The 18,290-nt window shown below is 38.2% G+C and overlaps 1 protein-coding gene across 2 annotated transcripts; it reads right to left on the reverse strand.

Annotated features, from left to right (window-relative positions):
* Positions 1-290: 290 nt before the first annotated feature.
* dpysl2a (dihydropyrimidinase like 2a) lies at positions 291-17,624 on the reverse strand. Of its 2 annotated transcripts, none has more exons than XM_056729715.1 (14): positions 17,322-17,624; positions 11,776-11,864; positions 11,503-11,687; positions 10,228-10,392; positions 9,444-9,505; positions 8,358-8,438; positions 8,110-8,178; positions 6,976-7,096; positions 6,680-6,836; positions 5,844-5,985; positions 5,285-5,455; positions 3,469-3,648; positions 2,559-2,652; positions 291-2,297 (listed from the first exon to the last, which is right to left on the reverse strand). In XM_056729715.1, the coding sequence occupies exons 1-14, from the start codon at positions 17,361-17,363 to the stop codon at positions 2,206-2,208; spliced, it is 1,650 nt and encodes a 549-aa protein (XP_056585693.1). In that variant the 5' UTR covers positions 17,364-17,624; the 3' UTR covers positions 291-2,205. The 2 variants fall into 2 exon arrangements, with proteins under 2 accessions (XP_056585693.1, XP_056585692.1); XM_056729714.1 differs by having other exon boundaries at positions 2,487-2,652.
* Positions 17,625-18,290: the final 666 nt, after the last annotated feature.

The raw sequence follows: 18,290 nt of genomic DNA on the forward strand, positions 1-18,290 counted from the left end.
TGTTCGTGAATCACACGGATCTCGCGATGTTTGTCTTTCAGAAAACGTGAGCGTTTGCTAAAAACATTAATTTATCAGTCACAACCTCACCACGCCATGAAATCAGTACTTTACACGAACACACACAACTTTTTAATGTAATTTAATTTGTTTAAAAATAATTTAAAAGAGACGTGCACGTGCTTTCGCCTAATTATCGGTTTGGAGCCTTGCTGTCAATCAACGGGAACATTTCATAACTCAGAGAACAAGATCGTACATCATTTATTACTCATTAAAATGAACCTTAGTACCATGACACACAACTGCGTTTTATTGTAACAATCAAAGACATGAAGAATGAATTCTGTACATATCTTTCATGGGAAATGTTCAACTTGTCATAACAATACTAACAGACATTGAGAACTGTATCACTTGGTGAATAGGCAGGCAAGTCAAGTAAAATAAAAAATGATAGCAAAAGTAACACTGAATATCCACAAGATTAACCCTACACATGCCGGACACAATCCGTTTCAGATAAACACTGTCACTGCAACCTGCAGAATGTCCTTGGGATAAAGGTGAGAGTCGTTTATTTAGGGGTTGCGAGGGGGTGAGTAGCTGCCCCATGGTGCGGCGGTGAAGACAAACTCTTGGGATGTCACAGGTAAATAAATGAACCCATGCCCAGATCCACAGCATGAAAAAAGCACCTGGTGTGAGGTCAGAGCCGGGCGCTCCAACCCTGCACGGCTGTCGTTTCTAATCAACAGCCATGTCAAGTGATGGAGACCTGTTACTATGGTAACAAGGCCGTTAGAAACGGAGGGGGTAACACAACAGAGGGGGTAATGAAGGGCCAAAAATGAAAAAGAAGGGCCAGGATCTTCCTGGTATGATCCCCCTTCATGTGAACTGCAGGACGAGTAGGAACGGACAGCTTGACATTTACAGCATAAAAGTGAGTGAATTCAAATCACAGCAAAACCCCACAGGACTGCGCACTACGGCCAAAACACCACGGTTAGTCTCTTCACTTCAATTCACTTCACTTCTTTTCTTTTTTTTTTGCTTTGAAACAACAAGTAAACTTTGAAAACAACAAGTAAATAAAACCGAGATAAACAAGAGAAACTAAAGAAGTGCAAAATGAGAGGAAGACGACCGTGAGGGATTTTTCAAGAAGTGTTTACAGTAAAAGCACTGACCTGAAACCTCAATCATAACGGTAATCAAAAAAAGTTGATTATAAAACAACACTCTACAGACCTTTAATAAATCAGGCTTTTGTGGAAGAGTTGACACTTTTGCGAAACGTAATTTTGAAACAATACATAACTCGTTGACTCTTCCTACGAGGAAAAATAACAAAGCGATATTGCAACAGCACGTTGTAATGCTTAACCACTCGGGCGATAGTTTTGTGCTGTATAAAAAGTTAACAAATAAAAAAAGGAGAAATAATCTATAAACTTATAGCGGCAGATGATGGACCATGCTGGTTCCAGTTCTTTAAATGCAGCGCCCTTGGTTATTAGTATACATTTCAGGATGACAAACATTTTACGATATGCAAGATTTAAAAAACAAGGGCTGTTTGGAATGATACACTACCGTACAAATTGTGTCGTAAGCATGTAAAACAGTATGAATTTGTTCGTTTTTGTCCAAATTTAAGTAAAAGAATTTAACACCAATTAAGGAAAATATATCAGCATGCTTTTCACGAGTGCTGTTAAACAAGTACAGCTTTGCATTACCAAATGTCGCTTTGAATATAATCTCTGCAAAATGCACAAATAAGATCCATAAATGAAGCAACTAGTAAATTAACTCTGGGTTCAAATGTCATTTGCAAAGACGCAACACACTTTTCGCATACTATGCACCAAGTGCAAGACTAGCATGCTATCCCACTGAAGTTTGCTGTCATACCAACTATTCCAGCTGATTTTCAAATCAAATCCCTTTAATTGTCACATCACCACAGCACAAGTGCCTTGGCGAGTGACATTTTTGAGAGCGTGCTCGAAAGTGCAGAAGCTCGGGATGCCATCCTGAAACACCAAGTTAGCCACATTTAAATAACAGGAACCAGGAATTCGAGAAACATGAAATGTAAGGGGTGAAAGGGAAGGTGTGCTTGTTCAAACACCAGATGGTTGGATTGGTCCGAGAAAAAAGCCCATGTTTTTTTAACCCCATGTTTTTTGCCTGCCTTTATCCCAGGGTGGTAATGTTTGCCCTGCCACCAGGGGGCGCCACAATGCGTTGAGTGTTACGACGAGGAACGTTGTCGTCAACTTGAGCCCCTGTGAAGGGGTGAAAGAAAAATATTGGTTAAAGGTGCTTGCACGCGTACTTCAGTTTTTTAGGTAATGTAACAGGTCAACTGGGTTTCTGAAAGTACACATCAATTTTGCGCTATAACATCGTGCTATGTTACGAGTTCCTCTCTTTATTCCAAAAGAAAGTGTGCTCCAGGTACAGACTGCACTCACCAGACAGACTGAAACCAGACTGGTGCAGGTTGCGAACCGGCTGAGGAGCAGATTTGACCGGAGAAGTCTTACCAGAAGTGACAGCGGTCGTGACCTTGGGTGTTACAGTGACCTCGCAGACCGGGCCGTCATACAGACCACGTGGAACTCCACGCAGCTCAGCCATCTACGACACAGAAGGCGGTAAATATGAACGACTCGAGAACATTGACGTTCTGTACACCATAGGATATTTAAAGATCACCGTCGTACTTTAAGTACAATGAATCAGAGAATCATAACAGCCATCAAATTGCGACCTTGTGACCTTCAAGTACTACTGACTCACTCTGACTGCACTTAGACTCTAATGTGTATAATCACAGAATAAACAATGATCACACATATAGTTCTTACTTTCAAGTTTGGTGGGATGAGTCACATTCAAAGTCATCCTTTCATCCCTCGCTCAAAAAAAAAACTTTGTCCATATTTTACCCAACCATCGGTTGAACAATCCAACATTTTCCAAAACGCAATGTACCAACATATATATTTTCTTCTCCAGCATGGATCAACTCACATTTGATCTGATACACAATATACTGTAATATGATCAAATGAACCATTACTTGCATTTTTATTTAACAATCTACAATAATAGGTGACGAGTTTATGTCCAAAAAGAGATAACTTTGTTTTTTATTATGTTACCGTGTTTTTATTGTGTTAGTAAGCTGTATTTTTTTACTTATTGCGGCTTAAGCAAAAAATTGATATTGATATTAATTGGAATGCAAAATAAACAAACATGATATTTAATGTCTTTTTTGGAAATAAACTCTTCAAATGTAAATATCTATGAATGCGACACATTAAAGATACTCAAGTTTTATAGCTTCATATACTTCAGATCATTTCTGATCTTACGTCTTTAATCTAATACCTTTAGTGTGTATAAATCTAATATATGACTCTAGTGTTCATATATTGATGAACGTACCCAGCTACGGGCCTTTATCCTCTTATAGACGTAATCGGGGAAGGGTTTACGGGTGATGTATCGTCCAGATCCCTCAATGGTGTGAAGGGTCCCTTCCTCCAGTGTGATCTTCCCTTGGCTGATGACGACCAGAGGAGCTCCACGTACTTCCATTCCCTCAAAGATGTTATACTCCACCGCCTGAGAGCGAGAATGAAAAAAGGCAATACGCTAATGGATATATCTGCGTTTTGAAGCTTCGCTATGTTAAGTCCCAACTACAGAATAACGTGAGGGCATTTTTAATATGAAACTATTCGTCCGTGTTAAACTGAAGAAGGCCAGTCATGCACATCTGGAATGTGTGAATAAATGACATATTTTGTTGAACTGTTCCTTAAAGACTGACTACTGATTTTGCAAATGAAGTAGTTTATTACGTCCCTTAAGTAATTAAATATAATAGTTATTCAACTTAATTCATTACGCCAATATTTACCTACCGCCTGCCCCTCAGTTATGAATATTGAACGCTCTGAATAAATATCTCCCATAGCGTGCTTTAATAACCCAGAGTTCCAAGTGCTTAAATTAACAAATGTAAGAAATAAGAATAAAGGGAGAAACTTAATAGAAACATCTGATACGCATATGAGACTTGAGACAAAGAGTCAGAATTCTTACATTTGTCTCTGTGATCAGTTTCAGAAGAGATTTGCAGAATGTCACAAAACTGAGCTCAGATTTCTCAAGTCTGCAGTCAAAAGTCAATAATATTGAAGAAATTTATTTCATTTTTTTTGTAGAAACACCCGAGTTTATATTGGAAAGCTGGAGCAATATTGGAAATTTCACCTGCTCCTTCAAACGCCATTATTACTCAATCCATCAACCTCTGAACCACATGCACAGGTTTGTGGGAAATCAGTGATGGACCTCAAACGTGACCGGACTGAAACATTGAGTTTGTATGTGCTTAAATGTGTTTACCTCAGGTTTTATTCTCATGCATGGCCTCAACATAATATACTCCGTCCACATTTGACCGCATCGCGTCTACAGTGATTATATCTGAATGAAATCAGCGTGGTGAGCAGCATCGGCTTCATTGATAAACAGGAACGGACAGAGAGCGAGTCAGCAGAACGTTGGAACAACTCCGAGCAAAGCAAAGGATCATGGGAGTCAGAGACGGTCCAAAGTTAATCATGTCACTCGTATAATGGCTTGTTATAAAAACCTCGGATACACTAACAGCCCGTGACTCACTGCTCGTCCTTTACAGGGGTCGTATCAATAAAACGACACAATTGCCGGAGGATCAGTAGATTTTGAGCCAGACCTGTATTTAAAGGGACAGTTCAACGAGAAATTCTGTCATCATTTATTCACACTTTGGGTGTTTGCATGACTCATTCTTCAGTGGAACACAAAAGAAGATATTTTGAGAAACGCCTCAGTGGTTTTGTGTTCAAACAAGGGAATTCAGGTGTTGTTAGCCAATCGACATTCTTCAAAATATCTTCTCTTGTATTCTGCAGAAGAAAGAAACTCATACATGTTTGGAATCACAAGGGAGTGAGTAAAAATTATCCCTTTAATTTATATCAGACTCATTCTTGCGTTTAGAGAAGGCTAAATGAAGCGCAACAGAATCGAACAGTACGCAGGGGTCGAAAGATGCATTTTTAGATGCAAAGCACATGGTGCGGAACAATGGGGAAACCGTGACATGCGATGAGAGTTTTTAGACTCTTAGAAATTCATGTGAACAATTAAAAACGGCTGAACAAACGAGCGAGTTAAATTTGGACATGTTTGGAGGGTTGTGTGTTACCGAGTGGTGGTTCTTAGCAGAGATGATCTTGGACGCGTCTGGGTCCCACAGCACCAGGTCAGCGTCAGAGCCCACGGCGATGCGGCCCTTGCGCGGGTACAGGTTAAAGATCTTGGCAGCGTTGGTGCTTGTCACAGCCACAAACTGATTTTCATCCATCTTGCCTGTCACCTGCGAGGCAGAACATTCATCTTTGAGAAACAAAACCTCTCACAAGTTAGGCAGTTAGCAACAAACACAAGTAATCTTACCGAGGTTAAGGGCATTACTTTTACAAATACATTTATTTTTCAGTCAAATTTATTAGTCTTAACAGTAGTTAGTTTATAAATGCAAACCAAATGGAAATATCCATCTCATAAAAACCTGTTTTGGATACAATTAGGCTCGCCAATATAAGTAGTGCTGTGAAAGTGATTACTCCAAAAAATTACCTAAAAGTCATTATTTATATTCAATTTTATTTCATAAAATATGAATCAGCAGTACTAGTGATGCTTGAGTAACGTATAAACCCATCAATATAAGATCGTAAACGGTGTTAACTGCTGTCTCTTACCACACATTTGTCCCAGATGATTGACATCCTCTCCTCAGTGCCGTTAGTTCCTTCTGGAATGAGGGTAAAATTATCTTTGCCGACGGCTCTCTGCGAGGTGTTGAAGGTGCAGTGGCCGCTACCGGTCACCTGCAGGTCACCACTAAGATTTTCAGGAAGGAAAAATGGTGTTATGAAGTTATCGAAATCGAAGTATTAATATTCATGTTCAATTCTACGTCATGTCAGTGTAGGAAAATTTGTGACATTTTTGCAAAAGGTCAGATTTTCTTGCCTCCGTTGTAGCACACGAAACAGTAAAAGAAAATGCCATGTAATAAGACATATTTATTAAGCTTTTGGTAGCTAATTCTTTATTTTGAAATATAGAAATTTATTTGTAGCAGATTTCCCTTTTCATTATTATTAGGTTACAGAACATGAGAGACTTATACCTATACATATTATGTGATTATATTAATAATAATAATCATATTCGTGTATAAAATCTAATATAATTATACATTTACAAATAATTTGTAGATTTATTGTGGAAATCTACATATGTGGACAGGTTTGTTAAAATACTTATTTTAGTTAAGCAGTTTATTGTTTACTTTTTATTTGAATCTTTTTATTTATATATTCTCTTTGACAACCATGTAACTTTAGTATATTATCACAGATTTGATTATTAAAAGTTAAACATTCTGTGTGCAATGGCGCCCTCTAGTGTTCACACATGTTCTTCCCATAGCAGACACAGATGTGTGTTCCCTAATGATTGTCACACTGCTCACACACTCGCTGTGTAATCTATATATAAAATATATTTGAACACAGCGGTGGACACACACCAGGCCAGAAGGGAGTTGAGATAGTCTGGAGTTGTGGGGTCAGGGCTGAGGGGAGGAGAGGTGACGTAAGCCGCAGCCTTGGCCCAGTTCTTGCTCCAATAGTGAGAGCCATCCGTACCCAAACTGGCTGAGATGGGCTCCCCATACACCACAGTACCTGCAGGGCAGACGGAGAGCAGGGTCAAGCGTGCGTGCAACAAACCCTGTTCATTACTAAGTGCACACTTTTGTACCGAAAGAAAAGAAACGGTCATGTTTGCACTTCTGGGTGATTTGTGGGAGATCAAAATTTGTACCTTTTTTCCTGGTCTGGGCAATGACATCAGCAGCACTCTTGCTCATCACCTTGGTGACGTAAAGAGGGCAGTTGGTCTGATTGGCCACAGTTACAGCCCGGTTGACCGCCTCAGCCTCCACCTACATCACGAGAGCAGATACACACTGACCTTCAGATGAAATTACAGACGCATTCACTGTAACGGGTTATTCAGCATCTTTTTTAAGCTGACTGCACTTTATATGCGCCAACGGACTCCACTAGAACTTTCTGAAAGGTTGATGTGTGTTTTCCCCGAGGGAAAGAAACATCGTAAATGAGATCTCTTTATAATCTCAGCTGATTCTCTCAATGAGAATAAATTGCGATCAAACTGATCATGTTGCTGAGGTCTTCTGCTTCTCAGAACTTTTTCCAGAGACTTTCAAAGATGTGTCAATAATTATTTATTTGTTTTACTTACACATTCGCAATACAATTTTTCAGTAGAAAATTCCCTGATCTCAGACCCTATTCAAGTGTGCTATTAATATACTTCTTTTAAATTTGAAAGGACACTTTTAGTCTATTTTTATGTATTTTCAAAAATGTTCTTTATGTTTGTCAGCTTAAGAACAAATAAAAAGCGCCGAACTGTGGAAACTGATATTCTTTGTACACAGTGATAATATGAAATTACTTCAAATCTACTTAAACACCAGTTAATAAGTCATATTTCATGAACAAAATAATATCTAAATAGGAACATAGTTATATATTTAAAGAGTAGAAAAATTATGTGATCTTAAGTTTACAAAACTTACAAGTATACTTGAAGAATAAAAACTACTAAACTAGGATATTACTGAGGGTATAGTTAAAAGTGTACTTTCATAAACAATACAATTATTATTTACGTTTTATAATATAGTAAACTATCAGGATACATATAAGTTCACTTGTAGTATAGTTGCAGTGCAAACAAAAATGTTCCAGTAAACTAGTGGTGTACTCAAAGTTTAACACTTTTGTATTTAAAAGTGCGCTTAAACTAAAAAGTGGGCCAGCTTAGTTATGATACATGTACAGTATTTGGTGTAGTATTGTCATTTCTGTCTGCGAGTGCCCAACATTACACTACAATATAGTCCAGGTGTACTGTGAAGTATTCTACCTCCTCTGGGCGACTCAGAACATGTCCCTCTGGACCAGTGATACCCAATCCCAGAATCCTCTTCTGCTCCTGAAAACAGAACGCCACCATATTAATACAATCATATATCATTTATTTTCTTCACAGTCTTTGTTGTTTCATATACTGCACAGCTATGTTTTGTATAAATGACAATTTATCACTTGATGCTTTATCACGTCAGACTTGGTTTGGACACGCTGCTAACGTGAGAGGAAAAGTAGGCTTACTTCAGCGATGATGTCACCATTCTCTGCGTGCACCTGGGCGATGGCTCCCAAATCCTTGATGGCACTGAACACCTCATACATCTGGAACAGAGAGAAAAACATTAAGCCAGGTGTCTCATTAAGCCAGGTGTGGAGATTATATGTATTTCTTTATTAAACTATATTAATAGGCATATGTGGTGTAGACAGTCATAGATAGTAATGTATGCAAGTAAAAACCCTGAATTAATCACTCAATTTTTTTAAATACTGTATCGGCCGCCGATATTAATCGGTTTTGTATGCTGTAGTGGACTTTTTAGCATCTGGTGGATGCGAAAACAAAGTGAATCAGCGCTGCTCTAACAGAGTTTACCTCAGGCGCATTTTACTGTTTCATTTGAGAGAAGCTGCTGTCAAACTTTGCAGCAAGCCGTCAATGTTATAGTCCAGTTAATCACATGACAAAAATGCTACCAAAAATTTACAAAACTTGTAATTATGTAAGTAGACTTAAAACAGCAAAAGAGAAAATCATAAGATGTAAGATACTGGTTCATATTAACAAGAAAACACAGAATCCAGAAAAATAAAACAGAATTTGGGAAAAATAAAACGGATTTCATTGGTTCCTAGTTTATTAATTATCTGCATGAAGGCAATGAGTTGGATGTCTGGAAATCCTTTGTTTTTCTCTGAGCTAAATAATTACTGTAAATAGCAACAGCACAGACTTTATTTAAATTTATTAAAGAAGTCAAATTTGCGTTAATGTTTTTAATAAAAGAAACATTGGATAGCAAAAATCACCATTGAAGATTGTCATGTTGTCGTCTTGTATTTTAATCTTAATTTACATTTAGGCACATTTACACTTGTGCCTCTCTTAAAATGTTAAATGAATAAATGATTCATGTTCAGTAAAATCAATTGAATGCAATAAAACTAGCTAGTATTGTGTAATTCTGTCTGCAATTGACCAATATCAGCATCTGAATCAGCCGTTAGTTGTTTGTTAAAATCGCTATCTGCCTAAAAAATCCTATCAGTCCATCCCTATTAATTACTATTGAAGATATACTGCATGATTTTGCTTTATAATCTCACCTGAGAGTCATTTAGCTGGAAAACATCCTTGTAAGCCATGTAAACCAAGAAAGAATTGACACCTGCAGAGACACAGAAGCAAGATAAAAGAGATCAGACACATGACACACACAGATAATTCTCCGGCTTCAAGAACCAGTGGCAGACGTGCATGAAACAAAACGTTTTTCTTTTATTAAAGTTATTCTATTGTTAATGAAACATCTCTGGAATAATGTTGATTAGCGCTGAAAGTTATTTAAGATAATCCGTACATTACATTTAAAATGAACAGTATTGTCAGTTTGTTTATAACACTTTTTACAATAAAGATTGTTTCAAAGCAACGTTACTCTAGTTCATTCTTTATTAAATGTGCCTTTCAGGGAACCACGTCGGGTTTCGCTTTGGTTATAATTGTTATGTATTTTGAATATGTTGAAGTCATCTTGAAAAAAAAATGCCTCCTTGGAGTCCATTGCAACAGAGAATAATGTTGCTCTTCAGCTTAAATCAGATCAAACTGTGATGATGATGTGCAAAATTTGAGTCCGCAGCTTTTCAGAGTACAGGGGTGTCAATAGTTCAAGTTAATAAATGTGTTTTTTCTGTGGTCATTGACAGTACAAAACCAATACAGTCGACTGAGCATCACATGTATTAATCCTGGAACTATATTTTACTTGACGTTGGTGTTTAAACTGTCATGTTCATAATTTTTTCATGCTTTTGCAGTAGAATTGTTCAGCTCATCGTTGTTATAGTAGAGCGGTTGAATTGAAGGTCTGATGCTGTGACATCATACCGTGATCTTTCACCAGCGCTTCAATCTCCTCCCGCATCCCTCCGTGCCACTCTGTGATGTCCACATGAAGAGAATAATCACAGCAGGATTTATGATCGGCCCACTCCTTCCACTGCTTAAAAGCAGCGATCAGACTGACGCCGGGCTCAGGGACCACATGGTCAACTAAAACACACACACACAGTTTGGTGTTATCTCCGTGGGGACAGTCCAAAGGCGTAATGATTTTTAAACTGTACAAACTGTAGATTTTACCCCATGACGTAAATGATTAATAAACTTTTATGGCCATGGAGACCTCAATTTGAACCCCACGGTGACACGAGTCCCCATGAGTTGGTGTGCTTACAAGCCAAGGCCACGCACACACACACACACACACACACACACACACACACACACACACACACACACGCACACACACACACACACACACATTGTGTTTCCATGTTATATGGGTTCTTTCCCTTTTATACTGTACAAACTTTATATTCTAATCCCCTGGATCAAAAAACTGTATATTATCGATTTTAACATTTCAAAAATACATAATTTAGTTAGATTTATATTCAGATTTCTTCATTTCCTAATTGCAAAATCAAAAGCCAAATCATAAAAAGGGTTTCGGTAAACAACAATTTTTAAAACGTAAAAAATTTAATTTGAAATGTATTTATTTTATATTTAAAAGAAATAATTATATTTTTTATCATTTAAATATTGGTTTGTATTTTATAATCAAAATTATATTTTAATCAAATCACTTTTTTTGGTAATGTGACAGTAAAAGTGATTTGATTAAAACAATTATAATAAAATAAAATACAGTTTGTTTTATTTATTTTTTTAATTATATTGAAAACTTTGAATATATATTGAAAAAGCGACCTGGAATCCCCAAACTGGTTTCTTAGCACCTCTTTTACTGAGCACATAATAATGTTGTTTACAGAAACTCTCTTGACTCTCTTCCAGTGAAACATCCAATGAACACACATGAGAACTGATCTGGGAACAGCTACTGACAGCAGTCCAGTAATGATCATGTGTGGTTCTGTGTCACATTCTGCACATGCCTGAAGTGACGGACCCACACATCTCATCTCTCAACATCACAACCCAGACGTGACATCTGCTGGACCCCCACACACACCACGCACTCACTGCAGACGATGAGAGACGCTGAAAAGTTAATTATTATAAACAATGATGTTGTTCGGGCTGCTTGGGGAGGTGCTGGATGAAACCGGGCCCGTATGATACTTTATGACGTACTGATCATGGTGGTGCCTCCTGCGAGAGCGGCACGAGTGCCCTGGTAGAAATCATCCGCCGCTGTCATGCCCCGGTCGGGCATCTGGAAGCGGGTGTGAACGTCAATGCCACCTGGTATCAGCATCCTGCCGTAGGCATCGACGGTCTTCACGCCACCAGGAACGATGAGGTTCTCACCGATTTGCCTGGAGTTAGAAATAGAGACGTAAGCAACCGCGAGGTCATTATAGAGTCTGTCAGGAAAAATAATGAGAGAAATAAAGAAAAACTTGCTTGATGACGCCATCCTCCATGTAGATGTCCGCGTTGAACGACTGATCATCATTCACTATCTTCGCTCCTTTGATGAGAAGACGGTCGCTCTGTGTGAGAGACATATACTATTTTAAATAAAGAAGAATGCTTGAGCTGTGATGTCATTTTCAACTCTTCAAGCTAACTTTAGCATTCACTCAATCTCATGTCTTTGCAAACCTGTATGAGTTTATATCTTACATTTCTCATAAAAAGTCATTTACGGGTTTTGAAATGACACGACGATAAATAGATGATGACAGAATTTATATGTTTGGGTGAACTACCACCAAGAGCATGATGGGAATGGATGGAGGTGGGATCATTGTAATTAAAGACCTGATGGAAAAAAAGCATGAATCAGTTGTTCTGAAGCTGACTACAGATAAATTGATAAGTAATAATCGCTGGTTCCTGGTTTATTCTTCAGAGTCCACCAGTACAGAAACTGAAGTGAAATCGTGCTATTGTACATCACCCCATCATGTTCTCAATCTTCCTCTGGCCTATTTCCATTCCCATTTTAACATACCAGAATTCCACTCCGAACACGTGAATAATTGATCAAAGTTAGGACATCAAATCCTAGAAGCATAAGTCGTCCAAATGGAAACTTCATAATGGAAAAAAGACATTAATGAAGAAACCACATCCTTACAGAGACAAAACCTCTCTGTTCATTGCTTTACAACACACACACAGAGAGAGAGAGAGAGAGAGAGAGAGAGAGAGAGACAGAGAGAGGGGAGAGAGCGAGAGAGAGAGAGAGAGAGAGAGGGGAGAGAGAGAGAGACAGAGAGAGGGGAGAGAGAGAGAGAGAGAGAGAGCGAGAGAGAGAGAGAGAGAGAGAGAGAGAGAGCAGCTCCAGACCTTATTTAGCATCACATCAGGCCGTGACACAGCGTTCACTGATGCTGCTGGCCCAAAACCATCTCACAAACATTCAAACCATCTTAACCTTGTTAGTCCCGTTCTGAGATCAGCGAGCGCAGACGATCATTTGACTTTCCTGCTATACTTCTGTTTGTGTAATGATTGTTTGTTAATTAACATTTGTGATGAAATCTTCATTAAGCTCAGAGGGATGAATCTGTTTACATTCACTTTAATGAAACAGAACACGCTCCCTTGTAAGACACACCCCATTTTTTTTATTTTAACACCTTTCAATTTTCTGTCTGTGAGAATAGAAATTAAAAGAAGCTTTATATATCAATCGGTTTATGTGATGGGCATCAGTTTTGATAATCTTTGGTAGCTAATTTAAAGGAAATCAGTCGACAATTGTCATACTTTTTAGACTAAATTTTAACAAGAATTACTTAAACATGATTTTTACATGTGTTTTTATGTGTACATTTACACAATTTATTGTTTAAATGAACAAACTGAATTTATTTTCTTCAATTTTTAAGTGTCTTAATAAAAAACACAGATGAGATCTGTTGTTTCTCCAAAACATAAATAAGATTAAATGGAAAGATAATTTTAATTTAATGTTATTTTTTATTATTATTATACTGTTTCTCCTTTTTTATTATCATAAATATGCAAAAGAGATCAGAATATTTTAAATTTTTCATATATTATGAGATCTATTGTTTCTCTAAAACATAAATGAGATTAAATGGAGAGATCATTTTAATTTTTCTAGCTCGCTGTTTCCATTTTTGAGGTGTTTTGTGCTATTTTAATATTCAAATGTCTGTGAGAATATAAATTTTCAAAAGCATTTTATATAAAACGGTTTATGTGGTGAGCATCGATTTAGATAATCTTTGGTAGCTAATTTAAGATATTTGAGAATAACCTATATATCTTTTACATGTGTATTTATTTATACATTTAGAAAGTTTATTTAATCGCATTTTATGTTTAAATAAATAAATCAAATTTATTTTCTTAAATTTTTTTAAGTGTTTTAAGAAAAAAGGCAGATGAGATCTATTTTTCTCCAAAACGTAAATGAGATTAAATGGAGAATTGCTTTTAATTTAATGAATAAAATCATGTAATTCTGTTCTTACTTGTCGGCCCTGGAATCAATCCATATTAAGCTGTAATGGCCACCGGACAGAGTGAGTTAATATCTTTAATGCACAAGTAAAAATTGGCAGTCAATAATGTTCTTCTAAGAATGAAACCACAGGTTCTGTAAGTGGGTCAAGTGGTATCAGATTTTTTGAAGGTTCAGTCATGTCTCGCTATAACAGAAGAGTTTCTGCTCTGTTTCAGATCATCCCAAAAATAAACATTCTGTGGGCTTTTTCCATGCAATGAACTGAAAGAATTTCAATTGATCTCCAACATAACATGATCTATGAAGCCCTCAGCCAGTCTGCCAGGAACAGAAACAGAAACAGCATGAGAGGCTAATGGAGGTCAGTTTTAATGGAAACCTTCAGTCTGTGTTTGCTGTTTTCATACATATGAGGTCGATGACTCTGTTTTAACTGGAAACTCTGAGTCTGTGCTTGAGCCGGTGGGTTAATCGTGAGTTCTGCTTCAAATCAGACCACTTCTCTTTGGTTCTGAACAAACATCCGTGTAACAAATGAAACGATGTGCTGTCAACGAAAACCATCCAAATCAGACCATATTATTGTTATCGTATTGTGATATAAAAACTTGGTTTGTTGATACCTGCCAACAATCAAAAGCAAATGAGGTGTTGAAGTGACGTTTATTGGCATTCTGGAAGTCATTATTTTGCAGTTTCCTTGAGTCATACTTTAGCACAGTTTGGAAACACACATGACACAGCATCACTACACTTCTATATTTTTAACCGCGGTAAATCAATCTGTGAATAAGTACCACATTTTGGGGATAGTAGTTCTTGACCGACTCCAATGAAAACACTATTGAGATGTTTATTGTTTCTCACTGAGAGCGATATGATTGGAGAGAAAACTATTTTTTAGTTTGCAAATGTTTTAGAGAGATTTCCATAAAAAATTTAAGATCCAGTGTGTAATTTTTCAGAGGATCTATTGACAGAAATGCAATATAATATACATAACTATGTGTTTAGAGGTGTATAAAGACCTTAAATAATGAAGTGTTATGATTTAATGATCTTAGAATGAGCTATCCCCTTGCATGGAATTCTGCATGTTGTTTCTACAGTAGCCCTTAACGGACAAACTGCTCTACAGTGAACATTTAAATAAATACATTATCTCCTTCTTCAAAGAATTGAAAACATGACGACATCTTAGTTCTGTGTCAGCCATCAATAGTGCTTCGAAAGAGAGGTGTGGAGTGAGCCTTTGGTTGCAATTCGCAATCTCACCACTAGATGCCGCTAGACATGTGCAAATTTAACCGCGGTTACTGATAAATCCTACTGAAACTGAGCTGGCTGCGATAATGCAAGGTATCGATTATTTGATTGATGCGTAGCTTGTCCGTGAAGCACGGTCTAAAAGCAGTGCGAGTTTGAATAACTTACAATGTGCATTTAAAAAAGCAACACCCGTCAAACATGATCATTATAAATATACTTGATTATCATGAAATACCTGAGGAGACTTGAGGAACAGTGATAAATGTCCTTAGGCGTTTCCTAGAACTACATGTGTTATAGTCTTCTTCTGCAGTGCGTATTTGGAGTTTCTGCACGAGAGCGCCCTCTAGCTTTCGGATGCAGCGGCATTTAACCGTACTTAACTCACAAGGTGTCCATAAATCACGTGATACATATTTTCGGTTAACCGGGCAGATGTCTATATCCCGCTAATTTTCATACACTCGACCGTAAAACATTTCACATCTCCCATGACAGTTATCAGCGGTCCACATTAATTTTTATATCTTTATGACCATATGTCAACAAATAAATCTTTCAGGTCTATTTTCATTTCTCCTAGACGTTTTACAAAAGATATCTATTGTTGATGTATTGTTGAAATGAGCAGTACATGTGTTCTTTCTAAGTAAACTTCACTGCTGTGGGTAATTTAGAGCGAGGTCAAACACAGTACAGCACTGCACTTTTATCTAATCAATGGGTTTAAATCTATTAAACGACAGCTGCAGCAGACCTCTCTACAGGAAGCAGTTCATTGTCATGACTGATGCAGAAAACACGCCTAGAACTGGGGCATGACTGTGTGCGTGCACGTGTGTGTGTGTGTTTGCGATTGAAGGAGAGTTGTGGTGACGTGACAATGTCAGACAATGCTGAGATTAGAGAGATGCACAGTACTTTATCATACAAAAATCCCAATGTCAGGATTTGATGAGAAATGTTTGAGTTCATATTGAGAACTTCACTAACACGTAAAACAGTTCATGATCTGATCTTTCCTGTGGTCACGTTTCCAATCTGAATCCACACTTATACATTCAACACACATTAAAGTCTTGGGGTGTGCAGTCAGTCAGCGTTTGCCACCCACTGGCAGTCTTAGCACAGTGCCTTAAGATGGCTGAAGCTAAGCTGACGACTGAGAGCTAAACATCTTCCAGCAACGGCAGAGAGAGTCTTCCAGACCATTTCCAGGTCTCTCCTTCCTGTCCCAGTTCTGTTCATTCCTGCAGGCCTGCACACATCACACTTCTGTGGCGCCTCTCCAAAAACACTGTGAGTGTGAGTGTCCATGCACACTGCTTTTGGAATGAGTTCGCTCACTGGAGGGTTTCGCATGTACTGTTTCTACAGCCCTGAATGTACAGTCCCACCCTATACACTGACATAAACTTTGCATCCAGCTGACCTACTTTTCGAAAGAGGATTTTCATTCATTTCCTCTGGAGACGGGTCTCTGCATTTAGCTTGACTATAAACCAGCTCAGCGGGGGTGGGTACTGAGGCCATTGTACCAGCAGCTCACATCAAGCCGGTTCTAACTCAATTATTTTTCATTCATTTTAACAGCATCATTCGCGGTTGTGTTGCATGTGTTTTTGCATATATTTGTGCAAAATGCATATTTTACGAGAACCTCTATTTCAGAAATAAATATGCAGAAGGTTCCACGGGAGACATTTGAGATCACCCATTGTGCTTGACGTGTGTTAAAATGATGTTTGCAAGCTTTACAGCTAGTTTTCAAAGGAAAAATGACATGTGCATTCTTGACAGTGTAACATCACGTTAATATTGCAGGCATAAAAGCATGATATTGTTTCCTGGAATAATAATGTCACGTGTTTCTTCATAATTTAATTGACACCAGTTTGCAAACTGTGTGTTCTGGTACACATCCACTGTGACCTGGCGTTTCTTCAATGAGCACAGGCGATGACCCACAAAGAAACACACCAGAAAGTGGGCCTGAGCGCATCATGCTCACATTTTCATAGAGATAATAGCAAAACTATTGACATAACAGGACAACACTGAAAACAGAGAGTCTGAATGCAGGTCGTTTGATCGGTTCTGTATCAAGCACCTTATAAAACGGAAACAATAATGTTTTGCGCTGGAAGGCGCTGTCATTTCAGGACCGATTCCTCGAGTGTTTAATCCACAGTACGAGTATTTTCAGACCGTCATTCATATATATTTTCGTACTCACAGTGATGCGAGGGATGTTTTTCTTGCCCTGGTATCCGGACATCTCGTCGCTGATGGGTGGAGATCCGTGCGTAATTGTTCTGGATGCGCTTTTGGAGAACCGACGCCCCTCAACTCAATGACACCCGTCGCGTGCGAACGAAACCACCCGAATGCAACCGATGAAGGTGTTTGCGACGAACCCGAAGACAGAAGAGGATACAGAAGATCCACAGCGTGTAAAATAACAGCCTCGCCGCGCAACACGCCACCAGAAAGCCGATGGACAGAGATTTACGCGTCCGGCGCCACAGTGCATGCGCAACGCCCCGCCCTGACGCACGCACAGCAAAGCACGCATGCACGCGCGCGGATGCATTGAAAACACATATGATCAAAACAAACCCAATTCATTTCTGACTTTACACGTATATAGATATCATTCTGTATTATGTATTCAAGATCTGCACAATTATGTTGTCTATAAAATATGAACACTAGAAATAAGTACGGTGAGAATGACTTAATAAAAATGATTTAAACTATGTACTTAGTCAGCTGTTTTTCCTTTTTGCGGGGCAAGATTGTTAAGATTATTTTTTAATGAATAAATATATGATTATATATTATTCATGTGATAAATATTCTATGTTTAATAACTATAAAATGGTGAACGAACACGAAACCAAATTGATCTCTTAAATGTGATTTCCATAACTAAATTGCACTGGATAAAATGTTAACAGAAGATGTCTGTGATAACCGATTCAAGCATTAGATGTTTCTGTCGTTTTTGCACAAACACACACATGAAGTACATTTATCCACACACAACACCAAGCACTTCTGCACATGCAACCTCAGAACACCTGCCAGCAGCCAATCACGTGAATGGAAGCGCACAAGCTCCTCCCACCGGTTGCCATGGCTCCAGGGTAGGATGATCCTCCATGCCTTCCATCAATGAACCGACACAATGAGTTCCCTCTCG

Source organism: Triplophysa dalaica, chromosome 18, assembly GCF_015846415.1.
Source record: "Triplophysa dalaica isolate WHDGS20190420 chromosome 18, ASM1584641v1, whole genome shotgun sequence".
Lineage (NCBI taxonomy): Eukaryota > Metazoa > Chordata > Actinopteri > Cypriniformes > Nemacheilidae > Triplophysa > Triplophysa dalaica.